Genomic DNA, 18,546 nt, shown 5'->3' with positions numbered 1-18,546 from the left:
ACCCTATGGACTGTAGCCTGCCAGGTTCCTCTGTCCCTGGGATTCTCGAGGCAAGGATACTGGAGTGGGTTGGCAGACCCACCTCCAAAGATCTTCCAGACCCAGTGATCAAACCTGCATCTCTTATGTTTCCTGAATTGGCAGGCAGATTCTTTACCATTAGTGCCACTTGGAAAAGCCTGATAGACAGGTCAATCAAAATAACACTAAGAACTTAAATTGAATGGATGAAGGGATAAAAAAGATATGTTATATATACACAATGGAATACTACTCAGCCACAAAAAGAATAAAATTTTGCCATTTGCAGAAACATGGATGGACTTGAAAGGTATTATGCTAAGTGAAATACATTGGATGGAGAAAGATAAATATTGCATGATATTACTTATATGTAGAGTCTAAAAAATACAACAAACTAGTGAATATAACAAAAAAAAGAAGCAGACACAGATATAGAGAGCAAACTAGTAGTTACTAGTGGCAAGAGGAAAGGGGGAAGGAGTAATATAGGGCTAGGGGAATAAGAGGTACAAACTATTAGATATAAAATAATATACAAGGATATATTGTACCACACAGGGAATATAGCCAATATTTTATAATAACTAAAAATGGAGTATTGGCTTCCCAGGTGGCGGTGGTGATAAAGAGCCTACTTGCCAGTGTAGGAGATGTAAGAGACACAGGTTTGATCCCTGGGTCGGGAAGATGGAGAAGGGCATGGCAACCCACTCCAGTATTCTTGCCTGGAGAACCCCATGGACAGAGGAGCCTGGCAGGCTACAGTCCGTTGGGTCACAAAGAGTCGAACATGACTGAAGCGACTTAGCATGCATAAATGGAGTATAACTTTTAAAACTTTTGAATCACTATATTGTACACCTGTAGCTTATGTTGTACTTGTATTGCTTCAATTTTTTAAAAAAAATGTTATATCAAAGAAACAATATAGAGGGAAGAAAAATAACACAGAGCAAAATCACATCTCAAAACTACACAGCTATAATCTGTAGGTGAATATAACAAATCAGCAAAAAAAAAATCAGTTTTAATAGGATATATGAAACAGACAGTATTATAGGAAAACAAAGATAATTCTTGTATTTATTTAACAAAACCAGTTATCTATATTCAAAACACTAGCAATGTACTGCTGATAAGCAAAAGATATATTCCCCTACTCTAGGGTGACTACATTAGACCCCACAGTGATACTGAATTAGCTATTCAAATCCCTTTCCTCCCTAAACCCATCTTAAAATTATGACTTAACAATACTCAATTAATATCAATTACCAACATCCTCAGAATTGTATTCCTCTGGGAATATAATTCCAAACAATTTACTTAAGCCACTAAACAAAGCAGAAGAAAAACTTTATTAAGATAACATTAAGTAGATAAGAGAACACACGCAATTATTAGCCCAGAGAGGAGAAAATAAAACATTATGGATACTTTTTACAAGAATGCAGGGATTCCCTATGGACAACTATCCATTCTTTGAGAAAGCAAATATAAATTGTTTCTCTGATGTAGTTTACAGATCAGTTGACTCTGGATAAATAGCTGATGAACATAGATCAGACTTGAGTTTGGACGTTTTCTTTTCTAAAGAGGTCACTCCACTACATTAACACATAAACACTGCTATGTACTAGTGTTACGTAAAACTAAACAAAACACAAGTGTCACTTCCAGGAACTTAGAAGAAGAGAAACCACAAAAATGTTGGACTGTTTGAAGAAAGATGGTTTTACTCTTACATTAACAAGTGCAACTTTTGCTGGCATTTTGATGCCAGCCACACACAGAATAATCCTGGTGATTAGAAGGGCAGAAATTATAAGGGAAGTTGAAGAGCTTAGGAGTCTAAGGAGAAAAACAGCAGAGTAGTGACAAGGTTTATGGGACATGGGAAACTTCCATTTATTGCGATATTTCTATTGTAGCTGTTTTGTCTTTGTACTATAAAACAATATAAGTAATTAACTGAAAGCATTAAAGTATACCATGAATAACAGGGGAAAAAGGATAAGAGAACAATTTTTGCCCTAATGATTTTAATTTTACTTATCATCACTTTCTCTTTTTTTTTGGGGGGGGATGCTGTGCAGCATGTGGGCTCTCCAACTAGGGATTGAACCCTGGCCCCCTGCAGTGGAAGCATGAAATCTTAACCACTGGACCACCAGGGATTTCCCCACCATTATTTTCTCATTACTACCTCCTATCCTGGGTTAGCCCCCAAAGAGTGAATGCGTGAGTGTGTTTATGTGTTCTAGAAAATAGAGATTTTTGGTGAGGAGGCATTCTCTTTTTTCCTCTTCTTTTCTTTACCTAACTCCTCTCCTAGAAGAGGGAAACACTGCAAAGAAGAAGCAGTAGTCAGAACTTCTGTAGAAGAATCAAGAAATGTCCATATTCAAACCTTATTTTCTTGCATCACAACTAATTGTTTTAATCTTGACCCAAGCAAAAGATAACATTATAATTAGGTTATGAAGGTAGAAATATACCTTCCAGTTATTTGGTCTTTATTCTCCTATCCAAGGATTTGTGTGAAACAAATAAGTTAGGAAGCAAATAGAAACAAGTGAGACTTAAGGAGCCTGTCACATGCCCCTTACATTGTTTGGTCATTTGAATAACTGCATCGTGACCTTTGAAGATTATGGATTCAAATGTCAACATGATGATAACTGAATAACTGCTTGATCAGCTTTTTCATAAAAGGCTACCTAAAACCCAGATCAATATATACATGCAGTTAAAGATGCTAAGCCACACTTAGTGTATGCCATTAGGGAGGGCTTCTCTTTCCTCATACTGATAGGTTACACTAATCCATCCACTGCTCATTTGCAGTAGGAATTAGAACTATCAGGTTCAACTAAACCACCTGACTTAACCTATCCACTAAAAGTAGAGGAAAAGTGATCAGTTGTCATTATTTATAAGTTGAGATCTAAGCTTCTTTTCTTTTTATTAAATAAACACTAAGAGTCAAGCATTGGGTTGACCACTGGGAGATAAAGGCAACATTACTTTGAAAGAATTATATAGACTGCTGCTGCTGCTAAGTCACATCACTCGTGTCCGACTCTGTGAGACCCCATAGACTGGGAAGTATACAAATTCAAACAGATTATTAAAGAAGCATGATAAAAATGGCCAAAGAGAAGTAAAAAGAAATTCTACAAGATGGTCAGGAGGGTGAAGGTAATTTCATATGGGAAAAAACTGAGGTAAGGTCTCATAGTATTAATAGACCTTGATGAGTAAGATTTCAAAAGGTAGAAATTAGGGGAAAGACATGACTAGTTTAAAATGAGGAGTAATCCGGGGTTTGAGTATTAGATTAGCTGTATGTGTGTGTGTTAGTTGCTCAGTCATGTCCGACTCTTTGTGACCCCTTGGACTGTAGCCTGCCAGGCTCCTCTGTCCTTGGAATTCTCCAGGCAAGAATACTGAAGTGGATTGCCATTCCCTTCTCCAGCAGACCTTCCTGATCCAGGGATCGAACCTGGGTCTCCTGCATTGTAGGCAGATTCTCTACCATCTGAGGTTAGCTAGGAGATTGGAAAGGTGGGTTTAGATCAGACTGTGGAAGACCCAAATATTAAATATGGATTTATTTGGAGACATCAAAAGTTTTTGATCAAGGGAATAGCATAATTTACAACTATGCTTAGAAAAATAAATAGCAACAGTGTGGAGGATGAAAGGAAAGAAAAAAATGAGAGGCCAATAGGCAAGGTTGCAGCAATACCACAAGGCAAGATATGATACGGCTAAACCATAGAACTAGGTGTGGGACCTCTTGGAGAGAATGGCCCATATTGAGAGATGTGTAGACTTATTTAGATGGCTTAGTAAATGACTGACTGAGAAGAGGCAGGCAAAAAGAACTGATCCCAAACTTGACAGAACAGGAAATGTGGTGAATGGTGATGTACTAAGAGAGGACAATAGGGGTTAGAGCAGGTTTTGGTTGGAAAGATACTGGATTCTTTTTTAGTTTTCTTGAAATTGAGTGCTTTAGTTTTATTCACAAAGAGGTGTGCAATCTGGCAGGCCACCACAAAATTGGAGCTGAAGCTTGGGTTAAGAATTCAAGATGAGAATCTAGTTTTGGAATCCATCTTTTGGAGTCCTGGAGAGACTACACAAGGGACAGAGAAATAAAGAAGGACTGCAGAGGAGAGATCAGGCAGAAAAGTGGACAGGAACCATCTCAGATAAAAGGGAGCAAGAGGGACTAAGAAATGTGGAACTCAGGCAATTAACTTGGCCTCCTGTAAATAATTCTGATAAAAAAAGATTTAGGAGGTAAAGAGATTTGGATCATGCATTTCCATTATCTATGTGCTCCCTGACCCTGCTCAACTAGTTAGCTGAGATTCAGTCCAGTTCTCTAAATTCAATTATGGAGACAAAGATTCACATGATTTGTACCTAATATAGTCACTTGTCTCAGAGACAATTTTTTAGCTCTGAGGTAATCATTCTTACTTCACTCTTGCTCCAGAAAAGATTGCTTAGTGTCTCTACCATATTTCTCAGAGCTTTCTTCCAAAGATCCAATTATGTGACTTCCTGATTAAAACCTTATCCATACTAAAGCTGAAATTATGTTAGCAATAACCATAACGTAGTTTCAAACTGATTAATCATTCCATAATCTAAAGTAGACAAAACTTTTCTTTTTTTTTTTTTTTTACCAGTTTTATTGAAATATTAGACAAATATTTTTAAAGTAATCTAGGCTGTTGCTAACATGGGTAATGATGCTTACTTAGAAGCAGCTATAAAACCAAGGGCAGGGACATCCCTGGTGGTCCAATGGTTAAGACATTACACTTCCACTACAGGGACCACAGGTTTGATCCCAGTCGGAGAGCTAAGATCCCAAAAAATAGAAAACAAAAACAATGGCAGTTGTGTTTTACACTCCCTAAGCAGTCCATTAAAGGACAAATGACTATTTAATCAGGAAGTTTAAAAAACTCCCCCTCAAAAGGCCTGGTCAGTCTTAGAGCCCCTCCATCTTCCTAGACCCAATAGCAATCAGGCTGAATGCCAGCCTGATCTAGTAGGATCTTCCTTTATATGAGAATTTTTTTTTCTCCACTCTGACCAGCCACAAAAAGATAGGCTTGTTCTAACCCATCTTTCACCAGACATTTATGAGAAAAAAGTCTCTTACCAGATCTTTACACATAATCAGCATTTTGTTTGCTGCAGTCCCAGTCATTTCCAACCGTAGGCCAGTTTTGACATGTACTAGCCTTCTGCACTGAATCTACATTGTGCATGCTGCCATGACATCAGCCGTCCTGCCCCTAACGGGGTCTGAGAGGGGAGGACTTACAATGGTGCTTTGACACACAACAAAGCCCCTTCCTCTCTATTTAGGATTTCTGACATTTTTTCCTTCCATTTAAAATTCTTCTTCCCATTTAAATAAAAAAAAATCTTTTTTAAAAAATTAAGACCATAAAGGGGAAAAGGGGAGTTGGCAGGCCTAGAGGACTCAAAATTAAGAGGGAAGAGAGTTTAAGAAAAGTCATAAAACTGATTTGTGGTTACATCTCTTGCCAACTGGTTTGTGTTAAAACAGAGTTAAAATTCATGAAGAGAAAAGGGTTCTAGTTTTGCAAACCTTTAAAAATTCTTTCTACATCCTCAACTGATGATCGCCGAACACTAAAGAACTTTCCTAAGTAGAAAAGTGACAGGCACTGCAAGATACAAGAAGGGATGGCTAAATCGCATCAAACATAACTGAGGAATTCTAGGATGAGTTATGAGTTATCTAATTTTTGCCTCAGAAGAAACACTTCCTACCATTACTTCACAAATGTAGACATTTGGACCAAATATTTAGCTGGAAAAAAAAAAAGTCCACTTTCCCATCTAGATGTGATCTAGAGTAAATGACGGCTTTGCTCCCCATCAGATCTGTTTATTTCATTATGACTGTTGTAACAAACGAACCCCATGTACAAAGCCAGATATGCAGGAAAGTATGAGAAAACTGGAAAAACTGACCAGCTCTGCGGCCCCTGGATTGTGTTGTAAGTCACCAGCATATGTAACTCATTTTCTAGTTAAGTAATTCCCTCTGGGGACCTCGTCTGCACTCCACACTAAGGATCAAATTTCATTAGCAGTTGTAGGAAAATGCAACCCTGTGCATTTGCAAGTCAAAACTCCTGAAGGCTACAGCTAGTCTGGCTATTTTCATTGATTTTTCCTTGGATAGGATTTTAGCTGATAGAAAACATTTGTTGGAAGGCACAGATGAGGAAGTTAAGAAGAGAAAGGATTCAGCTAGCAAGAAGACAACTAAGCCTCAGTCTTAATGTTAAACTCTGGCCGTAACACTCAGCCTGCAGCTGTGTCCAGGCAGAGAGAAAGATTCAGCAGTAATTCCACCCCCCAAAGCTACAAATGACAAAAGGCACAGGAAGACAAATTAAAAGGGCAAGCGTAGGAAAACACATAACCCAGACGGCATCAAACTCTCTTCCTTTCTAGGTTATCGACCTGAATCCCAGTGTGCACTTAATTTCATGTGAACCTGGGTCTCAGACCCACAAATCTTAGAATTTCTGTAAATAATTCATCTGAGACTTTTTATTAACTACTCGTCTAACTTGAATCAAAAGACATACTGATCACGTACTCGCCACCACTCAAATAGTCTAGACTAGAAAAAAAGCTTTGTTTAGTTACTTGAATTGGCCTTTTTTTCAAGTTTTAAACCCACCCAATCCTTACCTTGGTTTGAGTTGGTTCACCTTTCTCAAACATCATCTTCAGCCTGTTCAGCGGAACATTGTATTTCTCTATTTTGTTTGCAGTTTCTGCGTTTTCACTCATTTCGGGTTTTGCCACTTCATGTCTGGATTCTCCCAGACAATTTTCCATCTTTTTATTTTCTGTTGAGGGGTCTTTAAGATGCTCTCTGTCCTTGATGCAGGGGTGCGGGTACTTAGTAGGAGCTTCAGGAGGCGATCTGGTCTTAGGTCTGGGTTGGACCTGCTCCTCTTGGTCAGCCTGGACCCCAGAGACAGAGCTGCCCACCACTTCAGCGGGAGGAGGGTCGTCTCTGTGCCTGACCTCTGCGCTGCTGTTTCGCACTGAGTCTGGGAGAGAGTCGGCTCCCAGCACTGGGTTCTCCCACTTCTTCCTTAACGCAGTCAGGTTCCCCCTTCTAAAGTGCTGGGGGAGATTTTCAGTGTTCTAGAAGAACAAAAAGTGAATGCCAGTTACAACTTGCCTGCTGAAACCTTCAAACATGTTGTTCTTTGTAAAATGAAAGTTAAAACTCCAAGCTGCTCCTGCTCCACTGGCGTCTCGGACAGCTGTGAACAGTTACAGCCCTGCCACATGTAGAAAGCATCCACCCCAGGAGAGGGAGAGGGGAAGACAGAAAAAGTCAGGAGCTAAAGCAGGAAGTGATAAAACAGGATAGCCTTATAAGGACAAAATGAGAAGAAAGGAGAGACCAGATCTAATGATAGTTACATTGGAGACAAGGGATTTTTTACCCAGAGATTAATGAGGAAAACAGAAAGAAAAAGCAAATTACCAGTTACTTTAAATCCTGTAAATATATACTAATAAAATTTCATTATTACATGCCACAAAATTACGTGGTGAATCCTGCTGGGTTTTTTTCTTTTAAATGAGACAAAGATGCGGTATAGCTTACACTACACAATACCAATAATTGTGGATAGTAGCATAAAAAATTGAAACTATTTGTGGAAATTTAAAGCAACCACCAGACTTTTACATGTATTTGCATAAGTGATATATCATCATGTGTAACATAATTTACATGAAAAAATTTTACTTTTACTTAATAACTGAATCCTTCCACCCCACCCCCCCGCCCCGTTCTTCTCTACATGTTGGTCATGTACAAATTCTGTTAGACAATTCACTATTTTCCAGACCTTTTGGTTGCAAAATAGTCAGGCTTCATATGAAACACCACTACTACCTCCGTCTCTTGATGGAAGGACACATATCTAAGACAGTTCTCTTTCACCTGGGTTAAACTGCAATTAATTCATACATATAAGACATTGAAAACAATCTGGAAATTGTTCATGTTGTTCTGTAATAATTAGAGGAGACATGCTTGGTGAAGTAAAATTCAATGTCCCAGACTTTGAAAGCACTCCCAAATAAAGTAAGCAGCAGCACCTTTCCAACAAAGCACAAACTTCAATACCTTCTTGCCCTCCATTCCTGCAGTCTGAGACTCACGGGTCTTTCAACTAAGAAAGGACAAACCACCTAGGACTGAAAGACTCTGGGGAATTAAACAGGATTAGCAGCTATATTGGGAATTAAGTCTCTCACCTTATTACTCTTCTGAATACACCATGAGAGCCACTTCAAGTACACCAAGACTTGAAAAAAGAAACTTAGCGAAGAACAACTTTGCTTGATTTTTGTGTTTAAATCTTAGCTGGCAAGATGCTTCATTGGGGGAAGCATATATGGGTCAGAAATAAAAGCAACATGAAAAGTTTCCTTGTTGGAAAAGAGAGAATTAAAAAACAGGTTGGGTTCTATTCTTATTGCCATTCTCCATGCATATGCATGGCTGAGTCCCTTTGCTGTTTACCTGAAACCATCATAACCTTGTTAATCAGCTCTACCCCACTACAAAATAAAAAGTTGAAACAAAACAAAAACAGGTCCAGGGGTTTCCCTGGTGGTCCATGGTTAGGAATCTGCCTTGCAATGCAAGGGACATGGGTTCAATCCCTGGTCCTGGAGGATCCCACATGCCTTGAAGCAGCTAAGGCCATGCGCCACAACTACTAGCCTACACACCACAACTACTAAAGACCGAGTGCCTAGAACCTGTGCTCCACAACAAGAGAAGCTGCCACAATGAGAACTGTGTGCACCACTAGAGAGTTGCTCCCTCTTGCTGCAAATAGAGAAAGTCCATGTGCAGCAACAAAGACCCACCACAAAAGCCAAAAAATAAAATAAACAAATAAGTCTCAAAAAATAAAAACAGGTCTGGAAGTTGATGCTACCTTAATTGCCAGCAGCACTCTCAGCTCTGGGCTCCCTCCTGAGACACAATGGATGAGTCATCTGGGTTTCCAACTTCACCTGCCCTGCCCTGCTCAAACAGAAGCCCTGAGAATCAAAGTGGCATTTTGCCTTGGTAACTGGACACTACTTTTCTCAGAGACATGTGGTTAAGGTATATTTATTGACATGAAAAGATGCTCACAAGACACTTTTGAGTGAAAATAGCTAATTATAAGACAGCACAGGGAATTCCCTGATGATACAATGGTTAGGGGCTTTCACTGCAGTGGGCCCGGGTTCAATCCCTGGTAGGGGAACTTCCCTGGTAGATCAGCTGGTAAAAAATCTTCCTGCAATGCATAAGACCCCGGCTTGATTCCTGGGTCAGGAAGATCCACTGGAGAAGGGATAGGCTACCCACTCCAGTATTCTTGGGCTTCCCTGGTGGCTCAGCTGGTAAAGAATCCCCCTGCAACGCAGAAGAGCTGGGCTCGATCCCTGGGTTGGGAAGATCCCATGGAGAAGGGAACAGCTACCCACTCCAGTATTCTGGCCTGGAGAATTCTGGCCTGGGTCACAAAGAGTTGGACACAACAGAGAGACTTTCACTTTGGGGCTTCCCTGGTGGCTCAGACGGTAAAGAATCTGCCTGTAATACGGAAGACCTGGGTTTGCTCCCTGGTTGGGAAGATCCCCTGGAGGAGGGCATGGCAACCCACTCCAGTATTCTTGTCCTTGGAGAATCCCCAAGGACAGAGGAGCCTGGTGGGCTACAGTCCACCGGGTCACAAAGAATCAGACACGACTAAGCAGAGGGGAATTAAGATCCTACAAGCCATGTGGCAAGGCCAAAAAAACGAAGAAAAAAAAAATGACAGCATGATTTCATGTTATAATACACATGTACTGTACTCAGTCACTCAGTTGTGTCTGACAGACTCTTCGCAACCCCATGGACAGTAGCCCAGCAGGCTCCTCTGTCCACGGAATTTTTTTAGCAAAGAATACTGGAGTGGGTTGCCATTTTTTCCTCCAGGGAATCTTCCCAATCCAGGTATCAAACCCACATCTCCTGCCCTTCCTGTATTGCAGGTGGAATCTTTACTGCTAAGCTCCTGGGGAAGTCCTATAATACACATATGTGTTTATAAATATAAACACAGAAGAGTAGTCTGGAAGAAAAGACATCACGGTGTTAACAGGTTGCCTCTGGGGATCATGGATTTATGGGCATTTGGATTATACTTTCTTTTTTTTTTTAATAATAGATGTGCTTTCATTGTATAATAAAAATAAATAAACAAAAATAAAATTATGCCTCATCTTCATGTCACATAAAACAAGCTTCAATGGAACAGAAAATAATTTTGATGTTACTTGTAAAAGGTTTGAAAGTTGTCATTTCCACTTGACTTGTGATGACCTGAAAGAAATGGATTTGTGTGATGGAGTATCAGCAACGTCCCAAAGACCTGGGTAGAGGACATCCCTTAGGGGGGCATTTTAACAGAGGAGTAAATGTGCTATTTTATTAAAGGAGTTCTTTTACAAGTTCAAAAGTGCTGGGGTGGAAATAAATAGGGGAAGGGCAGGGCTGTGAGGTCTGATAGCACAGAAGGCCCCAGACCCTGTCATTATTCTTGGCAGCACCACCCGGGTCATGTTAGCTGTCCAGGACTTTAGAGCTTGGGACAAGAAAAGATGGGGCAGAAGCAGTGGCTGTAGGCTTTCTGGGAAAGAAAGAGAAGCAAAAAGGCTCAGGACAAAAGCAAGAATTGAAAGCAGATAGGGCAGCACAGTGAAAAGAGTACGGGACGGAAGCAGCCTGGGTTATCGTTGGACAGTGGGCTACAGGCCAGGCAACCCACTCCAGTATTCTTGTCTGGGAAATCCAATGGACAGAGGACCCTGGCGCACTGCAGTCCACCGTGTTGCGAAGACTTGGACACGACTGAGCAGCTGAGAATGAGCACGAGAATATATTTTCTTCTCTTTATTTTCTTTTTCAATTGAAGTACAGTTGATTTACAATGTTGTTAGTTTCAGGTATATGGCAAAGTGATTCGGGGATTTTTTTCTTAGATTATATTCCATTATAGGTTATGACAAGATATTGAACATAATTCCCCGTGTGCCGTGCTGTGCTAAGTCGGTTCAGTCGTGTCCGACTCTTTGTGACCTTACGGGCTGTAGCCACCAGGCTCCTCTGTCCATGGGATTCTCCAGGCAAGAAAACTGGAGTGGGTTGCCATGCCCTCCTCCAGGGGATTTTCCCAACCAGGGGATCAAACCCATGTCTCTTATGTCTCCTGCATTGGCAGGTGGGTTCTTTACCACTAGCGCCACCTGGGAAGTCCCATAATTCCCTATGCTATACAGCAAATCCCCATCACTTACCTCTTTTACGTATGGTATCTGTATTTCCTATAATGAGCATATAATGCTTATATAATCCAGCTTCATCCAGCCAAATGACCCTGGGCAAGTTTCCTAATTTCTGGAAACTACCATACAGGGCTATTGTGGAGAATAAATGCAACTATATAAAAGCATGTATGTTGTATTTGACCAATAGTGGTGACTATTATTAAATGGTGGCCCTCCTCACTCCTCCAGCCACACCTCACAATCATGATCAACAAACAGTATCCAGTCATCTCTCAAATCCTGAACTGGGGATACAGTCTCTTATTGTTCTTTCTACTCTCTCTACAGTCTCTACTGTTTCAGAGTAAGGTGGTGGAGGAGGGGTACAAAATAAGGTGAAATTTTAGTTGATGTCATTTGCATCGAGGTTTTAACATTTTACCAAGTATCTTCCCAGAATAAGGCAGTGGGAAGTCAATGAAGGTACAAGTATTCAAGGGCCCCAGTGGTTGCAAGACAACCACAGCCTCCTTTCTCAAAGTGACATAAAGCATCCTACTCAGCAAGGCTGAGAATCTCTGTGGGTGCTGCCTCTGGATCATCACCAGCTGCCTAAAACAGGATCGGGCACACTCAGGACATGCAACAGTGTCCTTTCTGCAGGAACATTCGCCTTGGAAGGGGCCTTGGATAAATCCTTCCTCTCTTTGGGTCTGTTACACCACCCGCAAAATGAAGAGGTGGGGTCAAATGAGCTTTAACGTTTGAAATCTTGGCAGGGGAATCTTCATCTTAAAAGCAGGACGATGTCTGATAGGATACAGCAGTGGGCTAGAAATACAGACTACTTGGATGCACAGCTTCCAAGGAGGGGAAGACATTTCTAGGCTAAGAGCTACTCAGAAAAGTGGCAGCCAGTCATTATGGAGACAACTGTCCAAATAGCACAGATTTCAAGATGTGGCATATCCCAGGCTTGAAAGGAAACTGAAAATACAACTAGTGGTGGTATTGATCATCTGTGTTTCTGTGTCCTAAATGCAAATGGAAGAGGAAGAGAAAAGAAGGGCTCAATATCTGGAAATCTAAGCTATCATGTAACCTGATCCCAGCATTTGCTAAAGAAACAGATTTACCCACTTGCTCCTGAATGTGTCTCTATCTTGCTTTCCAAGAATATAAGTATTCTTTCACCTGGACAGCTGCCGCTATAAATTTATACATACATTCCACCCTGTTCTCCAGGAGAGAAATTAGACCTCTTACAAGTCTGGTAGGTCTTAAAAGCAACCATCTGTCATTAATGGAAAAACTAGTAAGATCTGAATAAAGTCTAGTTTAACTTATAGGGTTACACAAAAGTTAATTTCTTAGTTTTCATAAATGTACCATAGTTATAGAACATCCTAGCACTAGGGAAAGGTAGGCTGAGCTTTATGGGAGCTCTTTGTACTAAGCTAATAATTCTAACTATAAATCCAAAATTATTTCAAAATAAAACATTTTTGTTAAAAAAAAGTAACCAATCTTCAATGTTGTTTTCTTCCAGCTAGTGCTGTCTCCCACATTTCACAGTTAAGGGTCTTGAAAGCACAGTCTTTTCTAGTTGCTATTCCTACCTACTTTCCATTCCCTCTAATTCTACTACCAAAACACTTCTGAATTAGCACAAATCAGGATCACCAATTACTTCTTTACAATTTTCATTTCTTTATCTTATTTTTAACTTATTACTTTTCTCAATTACAAAAGTATTTTTAAAAACTAATTTTGGGGGGGAGTCACAGTCAGTATAGGAATATATATATAAGCCTTGAATATATGCTTCAATTTTCTCTATTTGACTCCTCTGCTCCTCCTAACCAAGAAATCCATTGTCAATAGTTTGCTGCGCATGCTCTCAACTTTTTCCTTATTTTTATACTCTATCTTTTTTTTCTACAAAATCATACTATACTTACTATTCTGCACATAAATGCTTTAATCATTAATGTGCTTTTGATACCTTTCCATGTTACATAAAATCTTAACCATATGATATAATATTATACATATGATATATTATTATAATGGATGTAGATACCATGATTTACTATTTCCCCACTGATGAATATATGATTTCAAACATTTCAGTATTACAAAGAATCCTGCAATAAATATCATTTTACACTTATTTTGTTTCACTTGTGTTTCTCAATGATCATTCCTACAAGCAGAACTGCAGGATCAATGGGTATTAAACATATCCAAAATTTTAATAGGCATTGCCTAATAGACTTTATCAATTAAAAAAATCTGCCTACTGTTTAGGTTACAATTTATATCTCACAGTTATTTAAATTTATATCTCATTGATTATTAGTGAGGTAAAGCAATTTTTTTTCTGTTTATTGTTTCTTCTTTAATCACCTGCTCACACCCTTTTACCTCAACTGCCAATTGCAATGGACACTTCTTCTTTATTTTTATTCAATCTCTCTATAGCATCTGATGTTACTGACCACTCCCCCTTTTAAAAAATTTCCTTCCTTATATGGTTTCTGTGACATCCCTTTTTCCTAGATTTCTTCCCATTTTTTTTCTAGACATTCTTCAGGTTTTTCTTTTTAAACAGGTTTCTCTTCCTTAGTTCCTCCCTTATATGGTGGGGTCCCTCAAGATTCTGCCTTTTTAGGTCATCTTCTTTAGTCGCTTTACATATTTTTCTATAGATGATGTCTTTCACCCACTTAGATGGATGATTCACACCCTATAACTCAAGCCAGATATCTCTCCTTACCTATCAGTTCTACCTGGAAATCCTACAGATATCTTAAACTCATCATTGTCTAAAGCTGAAGTCTCCCCTCTCCTCCCTTCACTCCTCACTCTTTTCCTGAATTTTCCATCTTGGTGAATGGGACAACTATTTTTTCTACTGTCAGATGTGCCTGTTCTCTTATGCCTCCACACTGGGCACCTGCTGCTTCCTCTACCACTCCTTTGCCCTCCTTGTTTAGCTAATTCCTAGTCATCCTTCAGGCTCAGTCAGACACCACTTCTTTTGGGATGTCTTCTTTGACATGACATAGTCCAGGTTATGAGTTCTTCCTAAATTCTCCCCCAGCACCTTGCATATTTCTTTAATATGGTACTTACCACACTGAGATTCTAAATTCTACTTTCTGGGACTTCCCTGGTGGTCCAGTGGTTGGGAGTTCAACTGCCAATGCAGGGGACACAGATTCAATCCCTGGTCCAAAGATTCCACATGCCGGGGAGCAACTAAGCCTGAAAGCCACAACTACTGAAGTCCATATGCCTAGAGTCTATGCCTTGCAACAAGAGAAGGCGCTGCAATGAGAAGCTTAAGTACTGCAACTAGAGAGTAGCCCCCACTTGCTGCAATTAGAGAAAAGCCCGCACGCTGCAACAAAGATCCAGCGCAGCCAAAAATAAAATAAATAAAGATTAAAAAAAAAAGAATGCTATCTGATTTTAAAAATAAATAAAATAAATCCTACTTTCCAAACTCTAAGCAGTTCCTTGAAGGCAGGGACCACATCTTGTTCCTTTTATTGCTTTCAGGACCTGACACATAAAAGATGCTCCATAAATGTTCATCTCCACTTGTGGTATCAACTTGTTATCCGACTGTCTTGATTGGACAACCGAGTTCAATCAGGCCTTTAGCCCATCATTGCCAAACAGCACAAAGTGACCCATGATCTTCATGTTGCCAAATCTGATTGTCAATTCTTAGCCTATCTGTGTGTCTGACTCGATAATTTGCCTTTTGAAAACACCTTCTTCACTGGACATCCGGTACTCCATTCTTTTTTTTTTTTTTCACTACATCTCACGAGCTGCTCCTTCTTAGTCTCCTTTGCTGGTTCTTCCTTCTCTCTCCAACCTTTAAATGGCAAGGTGCCCCTAGCTCAGTACTCAGACCTCTTTTCTAGCTACACTCAATCCCAGGTGATCTCATCCATTTCTTATCTTTACAAACCACTGACACTTTGATACACACACATCTCATCTTCAGGCTGGATCTCTTCCAATTCCAGATTTGAACATCCAAGCTCCTATTTGACATCTCTACTTGGAAGTCTTAATAAAGAATTACGTTTAACGTGTCTAAAACTGAGCTTCTAACAAATATTTTCCCTTCTCTAAACTTGTTTTTACTGCCACCTTCCTGATCTCAATGGCATTTTTCCTGGTGTTTGGGCCAAATGCACTGTTGCAATTCTTCCTCTCTACCTTCAGTATAAATCCTGACCACTTCTCATCACCTATATAAGTACTGTGTGCTGTGCTATGCTCAGTCACTTCAGTTGTGTCTGACTCTTTGCAACCCATGAACTGTGGCCCGCCAGGCTCTTCTGTCCTTGGGATTCTCCAGGCAAAAATACTGGAGTGAGTTGCCATGCCCTCCTCCAGGGGATCTTCCTGACTCAGGGACTAAACCCAATCTCTTATGTCTCCTGCACTGCAGGTGGATTCTTCACCCATTGAGCCATGTGGGAAGCCCATATAGCTACTACTCCAGTCCCATATATTATCATCTTTTGCCTAAATCACTGCAATTGTCTTGTAATTGGTCTTCACGCTTCTGCTACTGTCCCTCTAACCTCTTCCTCCTCTTTTTAAAATTTCAGTCAGATCACATTACTCCTTTGCACAAACCCTTCAAAGGCCCCCATTTAATCAGAATTAAGGCCCATGTCCTCACAACAACTGGACATGACATTTCTCTTCCTATTCCTCAAATACATTTAGGATGTTCTTGCCTTGAGGCATTTTCATGTGCTCTTCTCTTCTGCCTGAATTATTTTTCTCCCAAGCTCCTGTACTCAGACCTCTGCTCAAATGTCTCCCTGACCACTACACTCATCCCCCTTACCTGCTTCATTTTGTTTTATACCTGCTACATCTTTATTGTCTGTCTCTCCCACCAGAATATAAATTCCATGGTGGCAGAGATGTAGTCTGCATTAGTGCCTAAAGCAGTGCTGGGCATATAGTGGGCACTCTGAATACTTGCTAAAATGAATGAGTGAAAGGAAAAAAGGAATGAAGAAAAGAGAAAGGGGAAAAATAACAAGCAAGAGAGAGAGTAGGAAAGAAAAGAAAACCAGTAGTTGAATGAAATGATGATAAGTTTTCTTACAGTGCACCAGAAGGGCTCCATTCTCGAATTACAGGAAAATTGTGAAGGACCCAGTCAGCATTGCCCCCTTAGAGAAAACAAAGTGAGAGAGGCATGCTTTGCACTTATTTAAATAGGTTAGGTGCTGAAAACTGCTAGGAGGATATTTTCGTAATGCCAGACAAATGAAGAATTCTTGCCCAAATATGTGAGGCTTTTCCCCTCATATGAAGAAATCAAGTAAGATTTCAAAAGAAATACACTACCCAGCCCAACTGGAAGTTAGCCAGCGGGAAAGTACAAATGTACAGATGGGTATGAGCTGGTTCTGAGGTTTTCGCCTTTGGTGGATCCTGCTGCTAAGAAATTTGCTAACTAGACTGGGTCAAGAAGTTTGCTTTAAACAAAGAACCCAGGGGAATGACAACAGCTGCACAGCTGCTACCATTTAAATGCAGAGAGACATTCTGGTTGTTTGATTTGGAAAAAAAGAAATGGCCTAGGAAGCCCTGTCTCCTGATTTGAGCAGAAGCAGTAAGCCATTTTATACCCACAAGCAAAGTACTTGGCCTTCTGTCTTTCACTCAACTCGGAAAGAAAAAGTGGCTCAAAGGAGAACCTCAGGGAAAAAAATAAGATTCTTTGCACCTGAGCCAAGTTCTCCTGAGCAAATGGTTCACCAATGAGACCAGCTGGCACAAAGGCCCGGCTCAGCTGACACGGAACCCAGGGTCCTGCAGAGGCCGCAGGTGGCTGGGCCACATGAGCTGTGACCACGAAGTTCCACATGTCCCAGGGCTTCCAGATACTTACACTTCTCTTCTTGTCCATGTTTGCTTCTTCCGCTGCTTTCTGGTACCTTAGAGAAGAGAGGGGGAAAAGAGAATGTCCTCAAATTAAACTTAAATTTTTACACTTTCAAACTTCAAGAAAACCACTTCTGCACACCTATCTCTGCCAAGGATTATCACCAGTCACCTCTATCACAAGCAGAGAATCAGGGCAGCCCTCACTTCCGGCACTGTTGCAGTCAACTGCTCTAAGAGAAAGAGTCAAGACAATGAGGTCAAACGCTGGGAAAATGGAGACAGCAGAAAGCCTGGGGTTTTTAAGTGTCAGTTTCATCACTTACTGTGATCTGGGGCAAGTCAACCTCTTTCCATACCTAGAAAACGATCTACTATAATGCTGGGAAGAATAAATGATGTATAAAAATGTATAAAAAGCCATGTATATAAATGCTTTGGAATTAGTCAAAGGATACAGTATTACATTAACTCTAGGTTGCACTTTCCCCACTCATTAATGCCTCTAAAATCTTACAATTCTTGTCGGCCAAATGATCGAGAAGTAGTCATATGGCCTGTACGTGTGTAAATTTAGCCTAAACTATTGGTACTGTCACTTTTGCTCACTTAATATGTTTGAAGGTATTATACATGCTTTAAATGCCACTGAAATGTCTTTAATGAGAATACACTTCAATTTGCCATTTAAAGAAAAATTGTTTTCCTTTTTTTAATTTATGTGTAAGAGAGATTTGTGAGAAAAGCATCTATGCTAAGCAAGCATTAGTCCTTTTAATTAACAGTATTTTTTCTTTAGTGATGCATAAAATGGCCCAGCCTACAGTCGATGGCATGTTAGAGTTGATAAACAGGCTTCTATAATTTTATTCCTTTAATTTTATTATTACTTTCAATCATTTTATTTTATCATTTTTACTATTTGCTCAGAAGATTCGTGAGGAACAACTGAAGTCCCAGGGCTTTTCAGAGGTGATCAGGTTTCCTCCATTTGAAGGCGGCCCACAGCAAATCTCCAGACCACTCAGAACTGTCTTAACCGGGCTTCCTCAGAGCCTCTGAGTCAAACACTGAGGCAGCACTATCACTAGAAGAATCCCCACCATGTGGGGCCTGCATGCCTGGAACTTACTGATTTGATTGCTTGGGCCTGCAGGCCTTCAA

The 18,546-nt window shown here is 40.2% G+C and overlaps 2 protein-coding genes across 3 annotated transcripts in view; one reads left to right on the top strand and one right to left on the bottom strand.

Moving 5' to 3' along the window:
- The window catches only part of LOC122682197 (tubulin alpha-1C chain-like), a 1,110,822-nt gene that overhangs the window by 833,613 nt on the left and 258,663 nt on the right, over nucleotides 1–18,546 (top strand). The window lies entirely within an intron of this gene.
- LIMA1 (LIM domain and actin binding 1) overlaps nucleotides 1–18,546 on the bottom strand; it is a 91,371-nt gene that overhangs the window by 29,575 nt on the left and 43,250 nt on the right. For both annotated transcript variants that reach the window (XM_043884767.1, XM_043884774.1), the window contains exons 3-4: nucleotides 17,390–17,435; nucleotides 6,790–7,254 (exon numbers count right to left, since the gene is read on the bottom strand). In XM_043884767.1, coding sequence (XP_043740702.1) covers nucleotides 6,790–7,254; nucleotides 17,390–17,435 — 511 coding nt within the window. The remainder of the gene's footprint in view (nucleotides 1–6,789; nucleotides 7,255–17,389; nucleotides 17,436–18,546) is intronic.

This window comes from Cervus elaphus, chromosome 3 (genome assembly GCF_910594005.1).
Source record: "Cervus elaphus chromosome 3, mCerEla1.1, whole genome shotgun sequence".
Classification (NCBI taxonomy): Eukaryota; Metazoa; Chordata; class Mammalia; order Artiodactyla; family Cervidae; genus Cervus; species Cervus elaphus.
This window is presented reverse-complemented; position numbering and strand designations above follow the sequence as displayed.